Genomic DNA, 24,825 nt, shown 5'->3' with positions numbered 1-24,825 from the left:
AGATGGGTTGGGAGGTGAAAACTTTTGAAATTTTGAAATAAATAAAGAAACTCTTGACGCGGCAATAGCGTAAATATGCAGCACAAAATTAAAGTTTTTATTTCCATGTAGTGGATTCTTGTTACAGGAAGCCTTTCAAGATATACACATACTGCACACCGCACACCTATTTCTTTAGTAGTGACTCTAGCCATACGAATAAAATTGCTTGCATTCCTTTCGCAGCAAGGAGACACGAAATGAAATATATGAAATTTGAAAAGGTTGACTACAGATCTCAGCCAAATTTCAAAAGACAGTATCATAGTTGATGTTCATAACCAAATATACAACAGGGATTTTTCAAAATCATATCACCAAACAGCCTCAAAAACCATCTCAAAAAAACCATATAGAAGCAAAGTAGGCCCTGCTATTGAAGGCTGTTTATCCAGCGCCCATTTAAGTGTAGGGTAGTAAGGTGTAACTGACATTGCACAACTATGACCTCAAGCCATAATCTTTTACACTCCCCCAGACCATGATCCACATTGAAGATCAGACCTGGCTCATCATAATGCTTGCATTGACACAATATGAAGCTGAGCTGATAAATATTGTTCATGTCCCAAGCAGGAACCTGTGTTCCCAGCTCAATCCCTCACGATAAATAAGATTCAAACCTTTTCAGCCTCCTTTGGAGATCCTGATGCAGCAATTCAAGATATTTTCTTGCATACATAGTCCATCAGCTGTTAGAAGAGCCATACCTGCTTCCAATGAAACATTAAGGGAAAGGCAAGCTCAGCCATAAAATTAAAGCTTTGAAATGCAAACTTCGTTTCTCATTCAGCTGTGTGTGTGTGGGGGCAGGGGGGGGGGGGGGGGGGGCGGCGTAGGGAGAGAGAGATAGCACTAACAAACAAACCAAAATCTCACCAATGGAGCTACCTAGAGCAATTTTAAAGGATAATATTTTGGAAACGTACTTGCTTGCTTCAACACATAAACAGCATCTGCGCACAGAACAAGGGCAAGAAAAACACTCCCGCAATTTTGTTTAGTCAATTTTCCCGTTAAATATAAACAATCCAAGTGGCAGACCTGTCCCTGCCCTTCCAGACACCAGCCTCACGTTCAGAATTTCAACAGAATCCTTGCCAAGTACTTTCAATTCCAGTCTTGACATTATGGATACATCCTGCAAGATCTCTCTGTCCACTCATGAACAGATGGATATTATGTATGCAAACTTCACATTCTTAGACTTATATACAGAGAATCTCTGAGAATCCATCACAAGGTGAAGTGTAGACTCAGCTACAAGGCCAGAAACAATATCTTTGCAACATTATATCAAGGCATGATACTTTTCTTACAAAAAAGATGTGTTCATGCCAGATTGATGGAGAGTACAAATAGTGTCCCCATTCCCTATAAATCAATGAATTTATCCTTTCTATTGAAAAACCAGTTTATTGTATGATCTTCAAAAACAATAAGCTCCCGAAGTGTGTAAAGGCTCTTGTATATCTGCGCTCCAAACACAAGCTATGCTTGGTTGTTTCTTGAAATGTGATGTATACTTAAAGCATCTCCTTAAATGCATCAAAGGGGACCAATTGAAATTGCTGCACCTGATAAAACATTGTGCGAGAAGATAGTATACAAACATAACAACAGAAAAATGCTTTCCATCGAAATGCGGAGTAAGAATTGACTAATATTACATGATGTCCATGCTCATACACAATTAGGTCACCACTCGACAAGAACTGAATCACTCCATGACAGCATTAAGTCTCTCACGACAGTAGGTAGACCTGATGAAAAAAGTTACTGTTAAACTCCAATACAAGGTCAGCCAAAATAAATCTTGATAAACATACCAACAGCAAGAGGGGGGGGAGAGAGAGAGAGAGAGAGAGAGTCGACCTTGAGCAACATCTGTAAATAGATTCACAACGTCGAATTCTCCTTCAACTAGTCTGTATATGTCCATGAGCTAAAGCAAACAGAGTAAATAATAACTAAATGTTTCTAAACCACAGAATGCCTGCAGAAAGATAGAGGGACTGAAACTTATTTAAATCAATTTTTTCTTTTGATTCCTGTCCTCATTACTACTGGCAACAATGTGGACAGGCTGAATGAGAAACAAAGATATGTCTTTATAAGATGTCGAAAAAGAAACAAATGTCATTGCTTTTATTATTATAGTATTTCCATTGGGAAGTGAAAGACAACAAGACTGCATCACAGACAATCTAACATGAGGATGCATTATTAGCTTCTACATACTCAACATTAAGGCTTGTATGGTGAAGTTTCTATTCGTCCTAATATGTACTCAATCACAAACTAACTGAAATATTCCGCAATTTACCCATTGAAAAATCAAAAGAAGCAAGCATTTGGAAAGTTTTTATATCATGTAACCTGTCTTTGGTCTCCGAAGACCAACAAAAGCATCTCTCTCTCTCTCTCTCTCAACAAGAAACAAATGGATGCACTGGAGTAGTGATGTTGTTTAACAGCTCTCATCCAGGCTTGCAAGGTTTCTCTTTCTGTTTTGGGCCCATTTCACAGGGGATACATGGCCTTCTTCATTCTGATGAGGGTAAGCACCATCAGCCTTAGTGCTAAGAAGCCTGGCGCTCTTAGTATCACTCTTTTGTGCCTTCAGCTAGCATATCTTCATGGCCAGTTTCACAACGTGTACTATTGATTTATGATTTTTCTTCTGTTTCTAATGTAAAGCACTAAGTCTTTCCTTGCGATGGGGTCTATGCCTTGCATCGTATTTTGGTCTGACAAAATTACTCTCTGTGTATATATATATTTTTGGCCACACAGACTGTGTTTAATCTCTGTAGCCAATGAGAATAAATAAGCCTTTGTCAAGGGAAATGTTTGTCCTTAGTTCAAAGTCTAGGGTTCTGAAACGCTTTGCAAAGATGGAACTTATTCTCTCTCACTCTCTCTCTCTCTCTCTGTGCTCCGCCTCCCCCTCCTCACGGGCACCGCACCTGCCCTGTCTGCTGCCCACTGCTGCAGCCCCTTCCACCCTCCCTCTGCAGGCACTTCCACCTGCAGCCCACATGCCGGGCTGCTGCTGCAGCCCCCCCCCCCCCCCCCCTCTGCCTGCACGGCCTGCTTGCCACACACCACCCCGCACCATGCCTGCTTGTCGCACCCCCCTGGCCTGCTTGCCGCACTCCCCTGCTTCGCTTGGGTGCTGGACACCCCGCCACCTGACGCTGCTATCGCCTCCTGCCCTGCCGACTGCCCTGCCACCTGGCCTCCCTTCTGCCACAGCCTCTCCACCGGGGCAGCCCCCCTCCCTTCCACCCAGTTGCTCCCTTTGCCTCCGGGCAGCCTCTCTCGCCTCTCCACACCTCCACTACCTATCCCTCCACCACCCTACAGCCCACCCCCTACCCCTCCCGCCACATTTCACCTTGAACCTAACCCCTTACAGATCTCTCTCTCCCTGCCCAGCATCTCTCTAACATCCCATCTTCCCCCAGCTGAGCTTAATTGAGGAGTATCGAGGGAGGGCTGTCCTACAAAATCTTTGCTATGAGCTAGGGCCCTATACAAATGTGTATATTGATCTATGTATAGACCCTGCCTATCTAAAACTCCCCCACACGTGGACTGTCTTTCCCAATCGCCAGACCCAGCTGCATTACATACATGACGTTTGACATCTTACCACAAGAAAAATATTCCCAAAATAATAGAATGATTTACAAAAAATGAAAAAGAGTCACTTCAAATAGAACTGAAGCTACTGAAGTAATTGTTTCAGCACCTATGTCCGACTTCAAGTCATCTCACTCAAAGCGTATCAAATCAGTTCTGCTCAAACAGGAGTGTGGACGCTCTCTCTTTTGAAGCTCCTCGGTCAAATTATTGACTTTCTTCTCTTAGTTAGCATCCAACAGGATGCCACTGGCAACCTACTTTGACAGACAAGTGTGATTAGCCACATCTTCCTGGTCCTAACTGGGTCCAATGCTTGGGCCTACATGACCCAACAAACAAAAAGAACTATCCTGTCTGGTGTCACTGGTACTCCTCATTAGGGGGCCTTATACATGGACAAATACAAAGTGACCTCAACCCTAAACCCTAAACCTTTGGCTGTGATTACTAGGATATCTCAAAGGCCATATGGAGCCTGAAAGAGATCCTAAAGCCTCATACTAATAAGCACATAGAGTATATCGAGAGGCAAAATATCATATTTAAAAATCAGTCTCCCTTGATAAAAGGCTATTGGAAAGGATTTTTATGTAGAGAATTGTGCATCCAGATATGATGCCATTCATCATTAGTAAGAGATATGAAGCTCTCACTTCTAAGCTAGTATTCCTACAGAAGTAGGTCCAAGAAATGTGCTCACAGCACTAATACAGCAGAAGAGATGCAAATCATTATATTTTAAGTTCCTTGACTTGGATTGTCAACAATCTTAGCAACAAGTATTCCATATGTGACTTCTGCATTTGGAAGAAAGAGGGGGTGGGCACCACTGACTCCCCTTTTCTATCTTTACCATTTTGTAAAAAATCAGGTCTTATAACTTACCTTAAGGAATATGTTTAAGATTGAGTACTTGCAAACCATAATGTTATGCTCTAGCCGAGATAGCATGACCTCGGAAAGATCGGTGGGCATTTTCTCTTAGATGACCGACTTTTGTAATATTTTATGTGCGTAAATAAAATGGTCAAGGGAAGTAACTCCCAAGGTCCTAGGTGAGGGTGTAATCGACTAGGTGGTTCTGAGTGCTAAGGCCTAGGTGCACCTAAATGTGTAATAATGCCAAGGGGCAAATGTTTTAATTGTGCCCCAAGAGAGGGGTAAATGGTGTACCAAGCTAAAGGTCTAAAATGATGACATGTGGCAGAGGGAACCATCTAGGGAGTTGTGGGCTTGTGGATATGCATGAGGAAAGAAAATTTCGTATTTTTTTCGTACATGCAATCCACAAGGAGGCTGGGAGGATATTCGAGATGCCAGCGCCTGTGATTTTGGATTAGCTAGTGAATCAACGAGAAGGACGAAGGATTAGAAAGTGACTGTGCCATTTGGTATTAGAGCGGGTGAGCGTTCAGGTTGGATGAGGAGTGCGTATGAAGGGAGCGCAGACGCGGGATATGTGACGACGACACAGCCAAGCTCTAGGCTTATCAGCTGTCGCAGGAGCAGAGGGTTCTCGTAAGGCATGTGACGGAGGATTACTTCGTGGAGAGAGGCTGGCGACGGGCTCTGACGGACTCTTGGCGACGACTGGATAGAAAGGGAGCGTTTCATTTGTTATCGCCTCATCCTATCGTGCTCTTTCAATTTGTCACCTTTGCCCTCTGCTGCATCAGTTTTCTCTGGACGCATCCCAGTTGTTAGGCTTGTCAGATTTCCTTCGGAAGAGATCACGTTGTTAGGCCTTTTAGAGGTGTTGGCGGTGTCAAGCGTATCAGTGGCCTCATCGACGAAGGAATAGAGCCTATCATTTCGTTGTGATTGACTACGATATGAATGAAGGAACAGATAGTAGAATTAGCCGATGAATTGAGGATGCCCGTGAATTGACAAGAGAACCAGATAGCCAGCAAAAGTCAGGCTTGACGAAAGGAACTGAAAGCGAAATAGCAGCGTGTCATTTGGTATCACCCTGATAGTGATACCGGCACAAGCGGCTGATCAATCCGAAACAGAGAGCGTGCTTCGGGATATCTACGTTATGTGGAGCTTCCAAGGAGCATCATTTATTTCTTCTGTATAAATTTCAATTTTCAAATTGCAGTCGATTTATTCCTATACAGTAAAGGGAAATCTGAAGTGAAAAAAAAAAAACTATTTTTCCTTTTGAAAGAATGGAGACAGAGGGACAAGATTCCAGGGTAAATTCTAGTGAATCTAGAGCGCGGTCTACGCAAGAAATGTCCCATCACACAACACCTACTCTGGTGGGTAGAATTTTTGTATTAGAAGATGCTTTACAACAGATCATGAACCAGCAGCTTCAAGTGAACGCTGGTCAAAATGAAATTAGAGAAATGGTGCAAGCCTTGTCGGCTAGGCCATCTAGAAATAAAAAGGGCAAAGCTCCAGCAGAGCCAGAGCCCAGTATACACTCATTAGAACGTGCGAAGGTCAAGGTACCTAATATTGCCAACTGTAGACCGGAAAAGTACGCTGGTCAGATGACCGAGCGCAGTTCTGATGTGATCGAGGTTTGGTTACACAAGTGAGAAGAAGCCTTCGCCATTTGTGAAATCAGATCTGATCTAAAGAAAATCAGCGAGACCACTCACCTGTTTATTGAGGCAGCGGATAGATGATGGATAAAGCAACAGAAAGATCAAGTTCCCTCTACCACTTGGGAAGGGTTTAAGGCTGAATTCAAGAAACACTTTCTTCCACCTGATGAAGAGTCCCGAGCTTGGGATGCTTATAGAAACCTTCGCCAGAGGAATTTGTCGGTGGCAGAGTACACTGACAAGTTCAGGGAATGTGTTATGAAAATAACAGACCCTCTCCCTATGTTGGTTCAGTTGAAAGACTATATCTATGGACCGAACGACAAGATTAAAATGGAAGTTCGGGCTAAATATGTGACTACATTAGATGAATCTATTGCAGTAGCCCTAAACTATGAGGATGCCAGAGGCAGACCTAGTGGGTTTGTGCAGGCAGGGACTCAGCATGAGTACCCGAGAAAAGGGATATTTCAGAGGAAACGGACTTCAAAGACAAGTGTCTCGTAGCCAAGTGGCCAAACCAAGCAGGTGAAGCCGGTTGAGGAACCAGCAAAGACAAGTACCACCATTGGGGTGAAATGAAAAGTAACTCCAATGGCAGCCCGGGCTTGGTCAAAGTCCTCGTTGACCCCTGAGCAAAAAGAGAAAGCTAGAAAAGAAGGATTGTGCTTCGGCTGCCTTCAGCGACATCAGTGGAAAGATTGTCCACTAAACAAAGACCGTCGCACGGCCAATATGATAATATCTGAATGCGACGCGGAAATGCAGGAGAGTCCTAATGCGGAATACATGCAGATTCAATTGGCGGGACCTTCTCAGAGGTTAGTACCTGTGTTGTTAAGTGTGTCTGTTACTAAGTTAGTAAGCGGTGCACCTGATAACATCCTTTCAAAGCCCGTAGCAACGGGGTATACGTTTTTCGATGAGCCCGAGTTGATTAAAATGAAAGTGCAAGTAGCCAATCATGATGTGATTGTGTTGTTCGACTCAGCGTCCACACACAATGTAATTAACTCGAAGCTTATTAAGAGGCTCAAGTTGAAAACTAGTCCGTCTGACTACGCTTATACGGTCAGGATGGCGGACGGAAGTTCAACTGAAGTATGGGACCAAAGGGTTACCCAGTTGGAACTTCAAATTCATGACTATGTTGAGAAGCTGGACTTTGAACTGACCAGGCTTGCTCATGCAGATATAGCCTTAGGTATGGCTTGGCATTTTTGGAAAAATCCAGCCATTGATTGGAAAAAGCATATTTACCAGTTAAAGATGAACGGGGTAGAATATGTTTTGAGAGGTGAAAAGGATTTACCTCGAGGACCATTGATTTCAGCCATGGAAATTCGAAAGACTCCGAAAGAGTTTCTGTGTCTGTGTATAGCATCGGTAGAGTCGATTGATGATGCATCAGCTAGCACTGAGGCTACCCAAGCTGGGGAAATGGCCGAGTTGGCTAAAGAGATATCGGAGAAGTTCTCTGATTGTTTTAGGGATGAGTTACCTTATGGGTTACCTCCAGAGCGGAATGTTCAACATAAAATTGAGCTTATCCCGAGGGCAGAACCTGTAAATAGACCTCCCTTTAGATTAAGTTTTATAGGAGAAGCGAGGTGCGAAGACAACTGGAAGAATACCTCAAGCTGGGGCAGATTCAACCAAGTTTTTCACCTTTTGCTTCGCCAGTGATATTAAAGAGGAAGAAAGATGATACTTTTCGCCTCTGTATAGATTACAGAGCATTGAATAATATCACTGTTAAGCACAAGTATCCGATGGCTCGGATCGATGATTTGCTAGATGCATTGCATGGGGCCGTAATTTTCAGTAAGATAGATCTTAAGTGTGGCTACCATCAGATCCGTATTAGAGCCGAGGATGTGCATAAAACCGCTTTTAGAAGTAGGTTTGGTCATTATGAGTTTTTGGTAATGTCCTTTGGACTTACCAATGCTCCAGCTACATTCGTCATGCTTATGAACGATTTACTACGTCCGCATATCGGAAATTTTGTAGTACATTTTATTGACGATATTCTGGTATTCAGTAAAAGTATTACTGAGCATCATGAACACTTAAGAATAGTGTTCAGTACTTTGAGGAAAGCCAATCTTTATGTAAATAAGAAGAAAACTATACTCTGTATGGTTAGACTTGAATATTTAGGATTCATAATTCTATGGCCATCAATCCAAGGTTTTTGGCCCTACAAGGAGCTAAGGTAGGAGTCAGATAATAGTTTTAAAATATAGACAAGGATATAGTATGATTCTCCAGAGGGGGTAGAAATGGATCCAAAGAAAGTGGCTGCGATACTGACTTGGCCAAACCCTAAGAGTTTGACCGCTTTGCGATCATTCTTGGGATTTGTCCAATTTTATCGAAGGCATATCAAAGGATATTCCGAAATAGTATCGCCATTGACTAATCTGACCTCAGATAAAGTACCTTTTATATGGGGACAGAATCAATACGAAAGTTTTAACACTATAAAACAAGCTGTGTTCTCAGGACCGGTGTTAAAAATAGTTGATCCCCAGAAACCGTTGTTCCTGGAAACCGATGCAAGTGGCATTGCGGTAGGAGCAGTTCTCCTCCAAGAGGGAAGACCAGTAACCTTTGAAAGCAAGAAGCTTTCTCCCTCTCAACGGAATTGACCAACTCATGAATTAGAGTTGTATGATGTTGTCCATGCTTTGAAAACATGGAGACATTATTTGTATGGATCAGAGTTTTATGTGGATGTTGATCATGATACTCTGAAACATTTTTGTAAACAACCTGACTTGAGAGGCCGCCAAGCTAGATGGATACAGCTCATGCAGGAGAAGACATATGATCTTGTGAAGCGAGATGTCTTTTGGCCAAAGATGAAAAAGCATATTCATGAATATGTGACACGTCGTTTTTCGTGTCAGGTAAGTAAGGCAGAGCAGGTGAAGCCACCCAAACTTTTACAGCCCTTGGAGATACCACTAAGTAAGTGGGAGAGCATTTCCATGGACTTTATTTAGGACTGCCTATGACACAAGGTGGATATGATTCTATCCTTGTGGTGGTTGATCGTCTTACCAAGATGGCTCACTTCATTCCAACTAGAGAGTCTGTTAGTGCCCCGCAAGTGGCGGATTTGTTTATTAAACATATATTTCGTCTGCATGGATTACCCAAATCCATAGTGTCAGACAGAGAGGTCAAATTTACCGGTCATTTTTGGACTACGGTATTTGAGACACTAAGGACTGAGTTGGGAATAAGTAGTGGGGATCATCCAGAAACGGATGGTCAGACAGAAAGAGTCAACCAAATTTTAGAGGATATGCTTAGAGCATATGTGTCATTGAGACAACATACATGGGACAAGTGGTTGCCATTGTTGGAGTTTGCCTACAATGATAGAAAACATCCCTCTACAGGGTTCAGTCCGTTTGAGTTGAACTATGGTTGTAGGCCAGTGAATCCAACTATAGTTGGAATACCTCAGAAAGTGCCTAGTGCCGCGAACTTTGTGGTTCAGATGCGGGAGATGCTAGCACTTGCGAGAGCTAACATCCGCCAAGCTATGGATAGAGCTAAGGCGTATGCGGATGGAAACCAATCCGTTAGGGAATTTAAGGAAGAAGAAAAAGTTTTCCTCAGAGTTCCTTCGCACTCTTAAGTCTTTGACTGCAGGAGAGTGTGCTAGGTTATCACCTCGATATTGTGAGCAATGGTTAATTCTAAAAAGAATAGGCAAGATAGCCTATAAATTAGAATTGCCACCGGGGTGTAAGGTGCACCCAGTGTTTCATGTTTCTCGTTTAAAGAAATTTTTGCATACTGATGACTCACTAATCGAAGGTGTGGTTTTGTTTCAGGAGATAGAGGATAATGCAAGATGCAAACCAACAAGAATCCTGGACCGAGGAACAATACAAGTGCACAATCGAAAGATACCCACGGTGTTGGTTGCATGGCATGGTCTACCTCTATCGGAAGCTACCTGGGAATCCGTATACCAGTTACGGAGAGTGTTCCCAGATTTCATCATCGAGGACGCTGATGCTTGAAGAGGGAAGGAATGTTATGCTCTAGCTGAGATAGCATGACCTCGGAAAGATCGGTGGGCATTTTCTCTTAGATGATCGACTTTTGTAATATTTTATGTGCGTAAATAAAATGGTCAAGGGAAGTAACTGCCAAGGTCCTAGGTGAGGGTGTATTGGCATCGACTAGGTGGTTCTGAGTGCTAAGGCCTAGGTGCACCTAAATGTGTAATAATGCCAAGGGGCAAATGTTTTAATTGGGCCCCAAGAGAGGGGTAAATGGTGTACCAAGCTAAAGGTCTAAAATGATGACATGTGGCAGAGGGAACCATCTAGGGAGTTGTGGGTTTGTGGATATGCATGAGGAAAGAAAATTACGTATTTTTTTGGTACATGCAATCCACAAGGAGGCTCGGAGGATATTCGAGATGCCAACGCCTGTGATTTTGGATTAGCTAGTGAATCAACGAGAAGAAAGAAGGATTAGAAAGTGACTGTGTCACATAACTTTATCATACATATTCAATTTGAAAGCTCAGCTTGCAATGTCTTTATTCAAACAATATATGCATCCATTTCCAGCCACAAAATGCCAAAAGCCTGTTGTAACCTCTAGTTCACACGAAAGAGTAAGATCTACCTCACGGATGTGTAGCCTGGAGTCCTCTGTAAATGCCATGAGCAGCTGGCGCCTTATCCCAGCATCTGAGATCACCACTCTTGCACCATCCTTTATAGTATCTGTAAGATCCAGCTTTGCCCCTCCAAATGTAGATGTTTTTCCAATGTCACGCCTGCTAATATTGACCACGCATGAGCATGCGGTAATTGACGATACATACATGTGTGATATTAAAGAGAACTTTTGGCTACCTGCTTCTTGCTTGTAACGGAGTCATCATCTCAACCTGCTCTCTTGCAAGAACAATCAAATTCTCCAAGCGCTTCCATTGAAATACTCCATCCTTGAAAAGAACCTATACCGTTGAATAAACACACGTAAAAAATAGAGATCTGCAAAACCATCTCACCCTAAAGAGCAACAATTCTAAAACAGGGAAGATCAACACCTCACCTTTTAGTGAAATACCAAGATACTTAATCACTGCTTTAGGTGTGCACTGCTTTGTAAATTAATGTGGAGCAAATTACATTGCTGATCATAACTTTGACAAAATTCAATTCAAGTTGGACTAGAACAAACATAAATTTTTTAGCTATAGCAGCTGTGTATGCACAAATGAGAGAGACTAGATAAGCTAGGCAGTTTGTAATTCGATCACAACATTACCTGAAGTAGTCGTTCACGTAAGGCAGGATCTGGATCAGTCAATAAGCGCTTTGCAACATACGGGTAAGCTACCTGCGCCTCTCACCAGTGAATTAACCCACACAATTGAAGCCAGTGAATTGAAGAGAACAATTCTTGAATCATGCTTCTTAAACCATGTTTCTGTTTGAAAAATCTTTACCATACCTCAAGGAACTTGAAATCTGGCTGCAAAGTCAGGCATATTCCCTCTTGAGTCAAAAGTGAGCGTATCACTAATGAAAATCGTTCAGGTATGCGGATAGGATACTGGTATACGAGCTGATTGAATTTAGCTGTCACATAAAGAGAATCAAACGCTTGTTAAATCAAGATAAGTAAGTAATCATAATTCAAATATTCATGTGCTTCAGATGCATGCTCTTGCCACATTTTTTTAAAGTAACAAATTGCTGTCAACTCACTGTCAAGACAGCAGTTCCAGATTCATGCGGCACTCAGTCGTTACAAACTTTTAACCAACTTCCAAGCAACACTCTGTTTTCCCACTATCTTGCAAACAAGCACTCAGTTGAGCTCATATAAGTGAACCATTTGGAAAACGAAAATCATAGGTTTCATGTTGCTTGAAAAGAGATTGTTGTTAGCACCTATGCTGTATATAGGGTTTCTCAAGCCATGAGGAGTGAAAACCTGGGCCTTCATATTTAAAATAATATTTGTACCTTAAGACCAACAACATCAGATATTCAAAATCAAGACAACTCATGTTCTCAACTGGAAGTATCATGAATAAGACAACAATTACAGACTAGTCTGACCCACTACTTCACATCTCTGAAAAGGCAATGACATCGGCCGCGGATCTCATAGTATAGGGGACATCAGAATGCAAAGTGCTCCTCTGACTAGATATCCTGTCGATCACACAACGTGCAAATGTGGCCCTCCCTCGGAATCCCCTCAGCTCGTCCCCCAAGAGTGGGCAGCCCACAGCTCCAAATAGGGAGCTAGTGGGGTCGGTTGAGGGCCTGATCAAGTTGGCCATTTATGGGCAGACTGGTCGGGTTTTTCAGGGGGCCCTTGGGCCTATAAAAGGGAGGCCTAGTGCCTCATTCACATCATCCAATTGGAGGAGCAATTCAGCAGCAGATTGCAGCAGGAGGAGGTCAGCCGGAAATGCTTCCACAAGCCTCAGGAAGGTGTCCAGGACCTGCAGACAAAGAGCTTGGAAGAGGCTTCACCCTTGGCTGTCATCTTGGACAGCAAGGTGCAAGGATCAAGGACAGAGAGTCTACATACGCTCGAGGTGGAGCACTCGGGCTCAAGTTCTAGAGATATCCGGCAAATAGTAGAAGTACGTGGTGGTAAGATCAAAGGACCACACTCCGGTGGGACTTTGGATCTATCTCTTTTGTATCGCGTCCATAGCTTTGGACAGAAATATATTCTTTTGGTAGCCTCTATATCTAGCTGGATCATTGTCTATTTATGAGTCTGCACATCTATTTGAAGCACATAAGTTAAGAAGTTTGTGATCAACTCCCCACACATTGTGTGTGAGCTACTGGGCTATTCTATCAGTCTTCCGCTGTGCGTACCCTCTGTTGGTCGATTCCTAACATTAAGCATCAGTCTGCAATTCCATACACACCTCATCAAAATGGTTTTGTTGAGAGAGAATAGGTCTCTGATGGAGAGAGCTAGATGCATGATCAAAGCAAAGGGGTTGCTCATGTGTGCTACAAGTGGCTTGAAGAGATGCTCCACAAGAGCTTTAAAGACTATCATGCCTTTTGAGGCATGGTATGACAAGAAACCCAAAGTGTACTAGCCTATGCACACGTGCCTCCTTGGATGGGAGGCAAATTTGATGATAAAGCTGTCAAGTGTATTTTTGTAGGCTGCAGCAATGAGAGTAATGGTTACCACCTCTGCGATACAAAGGGAGGACTTTGAAGCTTTCTGCAAAGCCTTAGGCTTGATACCTTGTAGTGATTGATCTACTTTCTTGTCCATCTTCACACTATCACTATAGAGGGGGATCTGTTAAATTATGAGTAGTGTGGTGGGAGCACACCCTTGGGACCTTTTTCCTCCAATCAAGAGGTTTTCCTTATAGGGCTACCTTCTTTGTAGCGGGTATATTCCTATTTTGGGCATTCTTTGTAACACAAACCTTGCAATACACCTCCATTTTTTGGTTTTCTCCTCTCTCACATTCCCAACATGGAGCTGGAGAAGAAGTAGTGGGAGGATTCTGTCCATTTTACAAATTAGCTTGGATGTTGAAACTCAAGTTTCAGCCTTTTTATCTCAAACTCAAGTTTGATCCTCAAGAGGCGTGTCTTTTCATAAAATAGCCTAATAGCTCAAACTTGAGTTTGAGCCTTCGAACTATTGGCATGCATGAGATTGTGGAAGCCTGGCAAGCATGGCTCTCTAGTCTGAGACTCAAGTATGATCCTCATGAGGTGTTTCTTTACACAATAATGGCCATGGGGGCTCAAACTTGAGTTTGAGCCTTAGGAGTTGTTGCTTTTCACATGAATTGTCTTAAAAATGGCCAGGGATGCTTAAACTTGAGTTTGAGTCTCTAAAGCTTATGTGAGCCATTGGCACAAATAAAGAGGCCATGGAGGCTGAAAATTGAGTTTGAGCCTATAAAGTTTACTTGAGATATTGGCACAATTGAAGAGGATGCATGAGATTGTGGATGTTATCTAATTTTGTTTATTTCACAAATTAGCTTGGAGGCTCAAATTGATGGAGGTGGATGTGGAAGTGGAGGATGAGAAGATCAATACAATGCATGATATTATGGCACAATATGTCAACAAATGAAGTTGGTATAGTGGTATAGACATTGAAATATGAGTGCAAGGTCTTGAGCTATGAGTGTTAGAGTTATAGCTCAAATGTCCACATCTCATGTAAGTTACCATCAGTATTCTGAGTACGCAATGTTATAAGGCACCCATATGAGAAGTCATGATGGGCACTAGATATTGGGAGGGTTCCCAGTGTTCCTTCTAAGAGCTTGCAAAACTCTGCTGTGGTAACAGCCAATCAGTTGCATTAGCTTTGGTCAAAACAGGGTCATCGCCAGGAGACGAGACGGACTACATCCACAGACAATCGCCAGCACTCCATCATGGGCTACATATCATCACGATCTCACCCTTCTCCCGAGCCTCCCTTAACACCTACACCATCATGAGGTCATATTGTGCTGACCCAAAAATAAGGATTGGACCCCCCCAAAGGTCTTTATTGCAATAGAATAAACTTTGTACAATTGGCTCATAAAAGAGCATTAGGCTGAGAACAGCTCTTGAATGAATCTAGGAGAATTGAGGCTCTTCTTTTATAGACTTGGCCTAGCAAAATGCTAGACCTACTTTTCTAAAGCTACTTTTACAAAAGCTGAGCTTTCCTACTTTTAGCCCACCTTGAGGCAACTTTCTTTATCTATATGGAACCCCATGGGGCCCTCCTTAATGGCGCCATCTTCTTGGTACTTTTTGGCTTTGTAGGACCTACTTTTTGCCACTTGCTCCATCATTTGTGAGCTTTTCTGCACTCTTCCAAGTCCTACATAAACACCAACACCTTAACCCATTAAAGGTTAGCGAAATGCATTCATTCCTAGTTCTTGGACTAATTCTAGTCCCTTGTGGGTGTCCCCACAATTCTCTTTTACCAATGCAAAGCAAAAGTAAAGACAATAAAACTTATGTAGTTAACCAAAGTTAACTTTCTTTGACCGTAGTCAATCTAATAAAGATTCCTCTTTATTTCTTGGGAGAAATACCAACTGGTAACATCCCCTTGGCTTCTCGTCAGATGTCCTCAACTAAAAAGCTTCTTGATACAGTTGTAAAAATTGAGGATACTTCGAGAAGATCTCCTCTCTTGGCATCAATCGCCTTATAGTTCTGGTACTTGGCAAGATACCTATGGGTAAGCTTGCCTCTAGGTGCCTTTCTTCTCTGTGCGGTACAGTCTGTTCTAGTTGGCGGATGTACTCAATCTCTTTCACCTTGGGTGGCTCTTGGAATCTAGTACCTTCCGATCGTTAAATTAGATCGATCTTGTGGCATTCTCGGCTTCTTTTGGCCGAGTAGCCTTCCAAGGCACTAGGCAGCCACACGCCCCTCTTTCTGCATCTGCAACACTTTCTTTCCTTGCAGATATTCCTATTTTTCTTTGGCATTTCTTGCTCTTTAAGAGCACTGGGCAGCCAAACGTATGTCTTCTCTTGGCAAATCCATGCCTAGTTTCTTGGCAAATACTAAAACAATTGGCCAATGATCACTTGTATCAATACTTGAGCATATATAAGCTCCATGGACTTCTCATGTATGAGTAGTGTCTTCCTAAATCAAATTCAAGAAAACAATCCATATTCTCGTTGCATCGCCCTTCCAAATAAACATAAGGCAAACCTTATCAACATAAAAGAAGAGCGGCTGCTGCTGCACCTGGCTGTTCCCACTGCCCCTTCCCCGCCATCTCCTCCTTCCCGCAGCCTCCCCCGTCGCCTCCTCCACCATCACTCCCCTTCTCCCCCGTCTCTTCCGCCGCCTCCTCCCCCGACTCCTCTACCTTCTGCGTACCCCCTCCCCGTCTCCTCTCGCCTACCCTCTCCGCCTCTCTCCCGCCTCGTCTCCCCGCCTCCCCCCTGTTAGAAACTCACTGTGCCCACCTGTGAGCCCCCGATTTGAGGGGACAAGGGGCAGTGAGAGGTAGGAGGGCTGGGGAGAGAGACTCATGCCGGCATCGGAGGGAGAATATAGCGACCATCACACGGGCTGGGTCACAGCCTGCAACAGCAGGTATAAGGGCTTTAGGCCTCACATGGAGGCTCCAGCAGCAGCGCAGACTGGCTGCCCACGGCACCCTTATATAGGGGCCTGTGGCAGGCCAAGTCGGCCCAACCAGGGCCACCGACCAGGGCCAACCCTGGTCGGTTTAATGGGGCCCATATGGTCGGCCACCAGACAGGGTACCGACCCTGCTGATCGGTCATCTGAAGGGGCCTGGGCAGTGCCTATAAAAGGCCCACTTCTCCATTGAGCCCAGCATCCAGTGCATTACAGAGAGCCTTCTCCAAGGCAATGTTCAGCACTCAGATCTGGGAGAGTTTGTGAGAGATAGTTCATCAGTTTTCTCCAGCACCCTGCTGTGATTTGTACTGCTCTCTTGGAGCCATTTTCTGCCCACCATCCGGTGGATGAATATACTCTCTCTCTTCCCTCTAAAGTTCTGTTGAGCACATAGTATCTTAAACCTGATTTAGTCTTGTGGCTTCCTTACACTCTTACACCTAGAGCACATGGACCTTCGTCATCTTCTACATATTTCAACAAGAGAGTGCCTCACCAGGATAGTCACATCAGTCAACCAAGCCAGCATCTCGCAAATGACAAAGCTGATAGAGATCACAAGATATCTGCCATCTAATCCCACACTCATGTGGCAGGAAAAAGAAAATATAAGTACACTATTCCCAAGCATTAAACACAACATTCCTGTTTCCCTTGTGTTAAGATTCAACGTCAACATGGCCAAAATCACATAATAGGTATGCAAGCGTTTGGTAGCACTTGAATGTGCCACTTGCTATCAAACTTCAAAGGCTCCCAAACATCAGTATATCAATTAACCTTACCAGTCACAGAGCGGAAATTAAAATCAGACAGTCCCTTTCCAGTTGAATTTTGCCAAATTGCTTCCAAAGCTGGCACGATAGGCGTCAAGTCGGTCCCAGGTGCAAGAAATCCCAGTCTAGTAAAGTCATTGGCCATCTCAACATAATCTTCATTTACAGCATGCACTACTGCATCAATCAAAATCTGTTTGTTTTGCTGTTCACCCAAACATATGTACAATTTCAGACTTGCCACAAAGACATGCAAATATGTTGTACTTTATTTCTTAACAAATTAGACCATAATATCAGCTTAATTTACAGATTATATTGAAAGATGGACATAAACGCACCTGACTGAGAACTGCTACATTCCCAAAATCCACATAGGCAATGCGCCCATCTCTCATCGCAAAAATGTTCCCTGGATGTGGATCACCATGAAATAATCCAAACTCAAGCAATTGTCTCAAAGCTGCACTGACTCCAACAGTAATAAAAGCTGGCACATTTACTCCAGCCTCCTTGATTCCCTGCTACCAAGTAGACATATGCTGTTACTAAGCACAAACCTTAATCCACTTAGCACAAGCCAACTTATCTCTCAGATCTGGTTAAACTTGCAATTTCTTTCTGCCTGTAAAATACCAGTGAAACAAGAAAACAAGAACAATACCTGAGGATCTGTGCAGCGTATTCCATCGATCCATTCCATTACAAGTACTCCTGGCCCACTTAGATCTTGATATACACATGGTATTTTGACTGTGAGATCATCCTTAAAATTTTCAAGAAAATCCTTGATATTGCGAGCCTCCTAAACAATAAGCACAAGCACACCGCATTAACAATAAATACCACCAAGAGACAACCAGATTCATAGGTTTAAACATTCAGGTTTTAATTTGATTTGTAGCTTTTACTAATGAAACCAACTTGAAGAAATTAAACTGGAGTAATTTGTTGACTCATCCTCTAAATAAAATCTTTGCACCTCGCATGTAACCAAAGAAGACTCACAAGGGTATAGTCGAGTTCTTCAAGAAGTTTCTCCCCAAATTCATCAACGATAAGCTCCGCATTGCAACCCAACTTCTTCAAACTTATGCCATTCAAAAATGAGGCTAATGTTCTGAAGAGAAACAAATCCCTGTAGATTATGGGCTCTATTCCAGGCCGTTGAACCTGCAAAAATCAAAGACATAGATATAGTAAAGTGGAGATTCGGGCCCTGTTGCTTATGAAGAGGTTGCATGTCAATATTTCTAGCCTCGTGATGCCAAATGCTTCCTAATCCTTTCAATGCAAGTACTCAAGAAGTTTTTATGTTTTTATTTAAGCATATCACCATGCCAGATCAGGGGTATCAGAAGCGCGCTTGCAGAACTTGACTTCTCATATAATACTGAACTTGAAATTCATGACAACAAAACTTCACACATGGCATCCAAGAGTTAGGGTTTGAAACTATTGACAATAAAGAAATCAACACGGCATGGCATGCAAACAAGGACTTACCCCTACTAGGATGTCAAATCTTGATATATTTCTTTATTTCAGTCATACATAATTGCAAAACAATAATATCCAATGGTGGGTGGTAGTTCTGCTCATTTTTCTTTGGATACATGTTGGTGGACCTCTCTTGGAAGGTTGAGCTTATGCAGCTGCTACAGTTGGGGGGGAGATTGTATGTGAAATTTTATTTTGTTGCTACTAGGGGTGTTAGCGGGTTTTAGTGACACTATGTAGGAGGCTGTGTTGGGTTGTTTTGTGAGTCCACCTCTGCTATGAAGTCCAAAGGGAGGTGGGGTGTTGAGTGAGCTTTCAAATGGGACCCCTTTCATGTTGATCAGATAACGGGGCCCCAAGATATGTAATTAAATGTGATTGTGCAAGGTCGTGCTCCCATGAGGGGGGGTAAGAGTGTTTTAATTAAAGGTTTAGGACCTAGTGTAAAGAGGAGGATGGGGAACTCTTAGAGAGTTGGAGGTGAGTGTGTTTCCATGTACGTGGGTGTGTACAGACTTGGATGGAGAGTTTTCTTTGGATATACAGGAAGGCTTTTTGCTGTGCACGATGGTCTCCTCCCTCGCTTGCATCCCGAGCTTGAAACATGCGTAGCACACGAATAGATAAATCCGGTTTCATTTTGGTGGAGACGCCGAGTAAGCTCGAGGTCACGGTGAGAGAGGAAAGTTTGTAGTTCGGTAGGCATAGTTCTGGTCACATAGGAGATAAGCGTGGAAGCCTGCGATAGAAGAAAAGGTGGAAGGGTGATGGCGGATATTTGATAGTGACATGGTGGTTGGCTGCATATAAACTGAAGGGTGGGTTTTAAGAGAAGGCGATAGCATAGCTGCAGGCTTGATAGCTCCACTCAAAAGCAAAAGAATAGTTCGTGTATATGATTCAAAGATTGGAGAAAGCAAGCGCAGAGTGCAGATCAGCATAAAGAATTCCAGGGTGATTCCTTCTTTGCGTGCATTGATTGCGTAGGAAGCACTTCCAATTATTTGTCGATACGATGAGGAGATATGTAGGCTGCTACTGTTCATTGCAAGCAATTGTGATTTACCTTGTATACATTCCAAGGTGGTTCCACGTTGATTGGCGAAGGTAGACTGTATTGCTTGCAATGATTCTTGCTATGGTAAGGGAAGGGCAAAATTGTATCACAGGGAGAGAGGTGCTGAGGAAATGCCAGGAAGATAATGAAAATTTGATGACATGCTGTGGGTGAGGTCACGGAACCAGAAATTGATGTGACTTGCTTGAGAGAAAGTTGCATGTGGAAACGACTCATAAGAAGCCTCGAAGCTAAACACGAGTAAGTTGGGGAGGGGATCAATGCCAAAGCGTAAGGAATGATAAGTGAGGAAGGACGGACCTGAAGAAACGTTGAAGAACTTTCTTTCAGATATCTCGTGCCTTGTTTTGTAAGGAAGCAATTTCATTGTGAAAGATAAGTTGCAAGAGCTTGAAGCGTAGAACAGTTTCGTGTGTAGTAAGTGTCTGTTGCTGTGAGACGATCAACATCACCGTATCAAGGGAAACCAAGAGATAAGCACAATGAGCACAGAAGAAGCCCCAATGCACGGCCGAATTCTGTACTGTGTTTTTTAAACAAGGTTACAGATGGTGAATTGATGCATACCTAAGGTATTGGAAAGCCTACAGTGAGTATATGCTTTTCGGATAGCTTGGGAGCTGGTTGGTGTTCATTGAGTGACAATTTGTGGCTTGCTTTTATGGATTTGCCAGTGTATTGTGAAGCCAGGGAAGACTGACCTTGAGGTGTATTTATGGGCTTTTCAACATTCATGTGATTCATACAAGTGGCCCGCGGCAAAATGGGCCAATATCTTGGGTGATTTTCTTGAGGGTAGTGCATTTATGTGGTACAAGTCCTTGCCTGTGAGATTCAAGAGCAGTTGGATTGCCTTGTCAAATGCTTTGGTTGAGCAGTTCAAGGTACAAGAGTCTTCTTCAACCATTGTGTGCCAGACTGGGAGTGTTAAGCAACATGAGGAACATAACGAAATGGCACAGAAGAGTGGTGCGTTTGGATTCATATAATCCCCTCTATTTCTTATATACCTTTGTTAGACTAGAATAAGTCCAATCATACAAATTTAGATTTTTTGTTGTTCTAAAGATCAAAAATCTACAAAGACTTCCGAGATGACAGGAGGATGCTTTGGTTTTTAGTGTCCAGGATGGTGGCAGATTGCTCAGGTCCACAGAGGACATCTTGCTTGAGTGTGTTTTTCAGCCTATCAGGGTTATAGGTCTTTTGATGCAGGGATCAGATTCAGAGTGGTTCCTAGACCCAGACCCCCGGCTACTCTCCACCGGGTCTTGGAGGCTCTGGCTTTATGGGGGAGTTCCCATCAAGTATTTACAGTAGGACCCCGGAGAGTGGGAGTGGATTGACGCAGGGCATCGAGAGAAGAGCATCCCCTTCTTTCGTTACACGGTCAGTAATGCCAGGAGATTTCAGCTCAGTAGTAGAGGTTGGAGACCCTCCAGAGTTCCTCATTGGGAGACTTTTGGTATTACTGCAGATCAGCAGAGGTGCTTCTGGAGGAGGCTCTGGAAGTCCCACAGGAATAGAAAGATCACTATCTTCTTTTGGCTTTCTATCCATGGAGGGATTGCAGTGAACCTTTGGAGATCCAGGTTCGGAGCCGACCCTACATGCCCTCGATGCCTTTCTGCTTCGAAGTCTATTCAGCATTGCTTATGGGATTGCAGACAGGCGAGGTTGATTTTGATGGGGGTAGCCAGGATTTTCAGTCACTTTGCCCATTGCCTACTTTTTATGACATAGGGCTCGGTGGCTTGGCTTTCTCTTACAAGACCTCAGGTTTTCTATGAGGGAGTTGACTCCTCTCGGGCCATTTCGGTTCGACGTCATCGGATTGAGTCCTGTTCGTTGGATGTGATACCACACCTTCCTTTTATAGCTGTACATGCCTCTGAGGATACTTCTTGGGAGATTCTAGCGAGCATAGCAGCCTGGCATATCTGGAGAGCCAGATGCACAGAGGCTATGGAGGGTACTCAGGTTCATCCCTCGCACACATTGGCTAGTATCTGGACAGACATCGTACATACTTTAATGGCCGTATGGACGGGTATGCAGGGGGACTCCCGTGCAGCCTCAGCTAGGAGGGCTTCTTTCTTCAGGGAATGGAAGGATTCTCCTTTCTTCTCCGAAACTACTACAGGGTTGAGATGGCACTTTCAGCCTCAGCCTTAGTTGTTTTCCACCTCACTCTGAGGGATTTTTTATTTATCCTCATGATTTCATGATGTATTCCGCTTTGAGCTTGCTCTCGCGGGTTTTTTTCTTACTTAATAGAAGTCTTTTTCTTGGAAAAAAAAAATCTACAAAGAATATAAAAGAGAACAAAAAAATAAACAAAAACTTTTATGAAAAACAAAAGGAAGACATACTTAGCAAGCAAAGCAACACTTATGTCGTCATCAGTGCCCAAGCATAAGCAACTATACTGGGTTTCTAAAGACCTGCGGTGTCACGGGGGCGTGAAATTCTAAGTACTTTAATGTACTACAAGACCGTGACAACTTTGGTTTTAAAAGTCCAAGCGTGGGCTTAATAATGTGTAATTAAACGCGGCATGGTGCCTAGCACATAAGCGTAATTAATCCCTAGGCCCAAAGGCATTCCAAGGAATTAAAAGATTGGTTGTTGGGAAATGATGATGTGGCATTTTTAATGGGCCCCCTAGAGGGCCATGTACCTTCAGTGGCCCCCCTAGAGTTCCAGGTGGCTCTAGTGCCTTCTACATGCTCCTTTGCCATTCCTGGACCTTCCTGGGCCTTCTAAACTTCACATGTGTGGTTTTCTCTCTCATCTTCTCCCTTTGTTGAGATTTTGGACTGGTTTTTCAGCCTCCTTCAGCTGAATTCCGTTTTTCTTCATAACTCCTCACCCGTTTGGATTCCTCGACTTCCGTTTGGCCCGATGGCTTCCCCTCTGCCTCCCCTTCGTAGTGATATGCTTTTCCCTCCGTGCGTTTGGTAGAACGGGCAGAGCTGAGCACTTCTTTTGCTGGTCGAATTTGCAAAAGTGGCTTTTTCTGGACCTTTTTTCTTCTACCGCCTCCTGGGCCTCTCCTCTTGCAAAGCTACAGCTTTCTGTTGAATTTCGAGTGGTCCGACGCGCTGGTTGACTGGTTTTTCTCAGTTTTGGAGGACTTTCCGGCGATGAAACTTCTCCAAAACCTTCTCAATGCATTCCTCTCTGAAGCACGCTTCTTTTGAGCCCAAGAACTCCCACTTTTTCGCGATAGAAGTGCTTCTTTTCGCATTTTTCAGTGGAATTCTTGCTGGTCGGCTCTTGTAAATGCTCTTTCTTCATGCCTTTGCACTCCTCTTTGGCTGAGAATGCAATTGGGCATTGGCTACTATGTCCTCTTGGCGATTGAGGACTTGGTTCGAGTTTTCAGGGCTTGGTGAGTTGTGATTTTGCTACTGCAATTTCTTTTGGCCATAAGCTATTGGTTGGCCTCGTGTGCCGCCTCTTTCTTGGCTCACAGGTGCCCAAGCAGTGCTACATGAGTCATTCTTTGGTTGGGTACTTTGCTGATTTTATTTTGGAGCTTTGAAAAGCTTTGTGAATGCCATCTGGAAACCACTCAAAGAGAGTGCAGCTGGGGTGCAGTGTGAATGCGTCTGGACAGCCAATGGAATTGCACTCGGAAAAGAGAATGCCTTTGGGTTGAGCCTACGCATTAAGTGCACTTATGTGATGGTGTTATATGCTTGAAAGCCTTGCGAAGGCTTAGTGAATTGGGGCTGCGTGCTCAGTTGCAGGGAAGGTCTCCCAGATGCAACTTGTAATCATTTCACTGTGAAATATAAAGAAATACCGAAAGGGGCGCCACAGTGTTTGGGGCCAATCGGGTGCACTTGTCTATGTCTGTTGAGCAGGGGCATTCTAGCCTCCATCCCTTTTTCAGTGGTTTTGTTTGTGAACAAATGGGTAAATGCCAAATGGTGATCATGCAATGGTTAATGGTTGTGATATATGCTTTGTGAGCTGTAAATAAGTGCTGAAGTGATTAAAGGTTTAGTTCCACTGCCCTCTGAGTGATTAGAGGCCGGTTTCATTGGTTCCATTGCCGGGATACCACACACTCTTTCTCAAGAGGTGGGCCTCGGTAGTTTGGTGGAAGGATATCTTTGCTGCACTTTTTGACAGCTAAATATTACAACCATAAACATGGTGAGTACCCATGAGCAAGAGAGCTCCACAACTCCTCAAAGGAGAAGGCAGGAAAGCCTTAATGATCCAGCTAGTGTACAGCTGCAGGGAGCACAACAAATGCCTTTTGAGCAGGCCACACATGAAGCTACAACTGAGCTCAACGGTGATACTAGTTCTAGCAGTGAGTCAGATGATGCTACTATGTTGAATGCATAGCTTGCAAGTGCAATGACTGCTTTGACTCAGCTGGCTCAAAATTTGGCTCAGATTGTGCAAACAAATGCCAAGAAGAAGAAGAAATCAAGAAAGCACAAGCACGGAAAGAGTGAGTACACACATGCATCAACTTCTCATGGCGGACCGCACACTCATGCATCAGTTTCCCATGAGGGACAGCCATCAAAAATGACTCAGAAAGTGACTTCCAAGAGAGAGGAATCGCCCAAAAGAGCACTTGAGAAAGAGATACAAAAAGTACATCCAGTGCAATAGTATGAGCAGCCAGCACAAGGCCTTGGTTTGGGTATTTCTACTCCTCAAAATAATAATGTGCAGTCCATAAATGTGGCTCAACCACCTCAGCCATATTTGAGGCAGCAACCTGAATATTTTGGTACAGATTCTATCTTTGATGCTATGTTGATTTCACCGCCAATTGGGCATAGAAAACAAGCCATGTATGACAATGTGGGAATGCAGCCAGGCATGCAAGCCACAGCATATGCTCCCATGCCTAATGTTCAGCCAAGCATGGCTCTCCCTGCAAATATACAGCCATCTTTGGGACAGCCAATATCAAATGTATATAAAGAATTTAAGGATGGTGGTTCTCATGTCAAGTTTGATACATATAATGGAGTACAGGACAGGTACAAAGCCCTCACATTCCT

The 24,825-nt window shown here is 43.5% G+C and overlaps 1 protein-coding gene across 4 annotated transcripts in view; it reads right to left on the bottom strand.

Annotated features, from left to right (window-relative positions):
* Positions 1-376: 376 nt before the first annotated feature.
* ACDO1 (Protein kinase superfamily protein) overlaps positions 377-24,825 on the bottom strand; it is a 37,617-nt gene continuing 13,168 nt past the window's right edge. Inside the window, exons 5-16 of one of the 4 annotated variants that reach the window (XR_015541670.1) lie at positions 18,217-18,381; positions 17,873-18,013; positions 17,550-17,729; positions 17,218-17,413; positions 11,751-11,878; positions 11,565-11,636; positions 11,147-11,250; positions 10,914-11,067; positions 1,915-1,984; positions 1,710-1,802; positions 1,573-1,616; positions 849-1,520 (exon numbers count right to left, since the gene is read on the bottom strand). Coding sequence is in view for 3 of the 4 variants with exons in the window: in XM_087380298.1 (XP_087236424.1) it covers positions 1,738-1,802; positions 1,915-1,984; positions 10,914-11,067; positions 11,147-11,250; positions 11,565-11,636; positions 11,751-11,878; positions 17,218-17,413; positions 17,550-17,729; positions 17,873-18,013; positions 18,217-18,381 (1,275 nt within the window). In the remaining variant the exon portion in view is untranslated. Of the gene's footprint in view, positions 750-848; positions 1,803-1,914; positions 1,985-10,913; positions 11,068-11,146; positions 11,251-11,564; positions 11,637-11,750; positions 11,879-17,217; positions 17,414-17,549; positions 17,730-17,872; positions 18,014-18,216; positions 18,382-24,825 lie in introns of those variants that run through there. The other 3 variants (XM_087380298.1, XM_087380297.1, XM_087380299.1) reach the window with 3 other exon arrangements.

Source organism: Dipteris shenzhenensis, chromosome 10 (genome assembly GCF_047967505.1).
Source record: "Dipteris shenzhenensis isolate YYH24624 ecotype China chromosome 10, Dip_SZ_1.0, whole genome shotgun sequence".
In the NCBI taxonomy this organism is placed as follows: Eukaryota; Viridiplantae; Streptophyta; class Polypodiopsida; order Gleicheniales; family Dipteridaceae; genus Dipteris; species Dipteris shenzhenensis.
The sequence above is the reverse complement of the archived record's forward strand: the minus strand, read 5'-3'. Positions and strand labels throughout refer to the sequence as shown.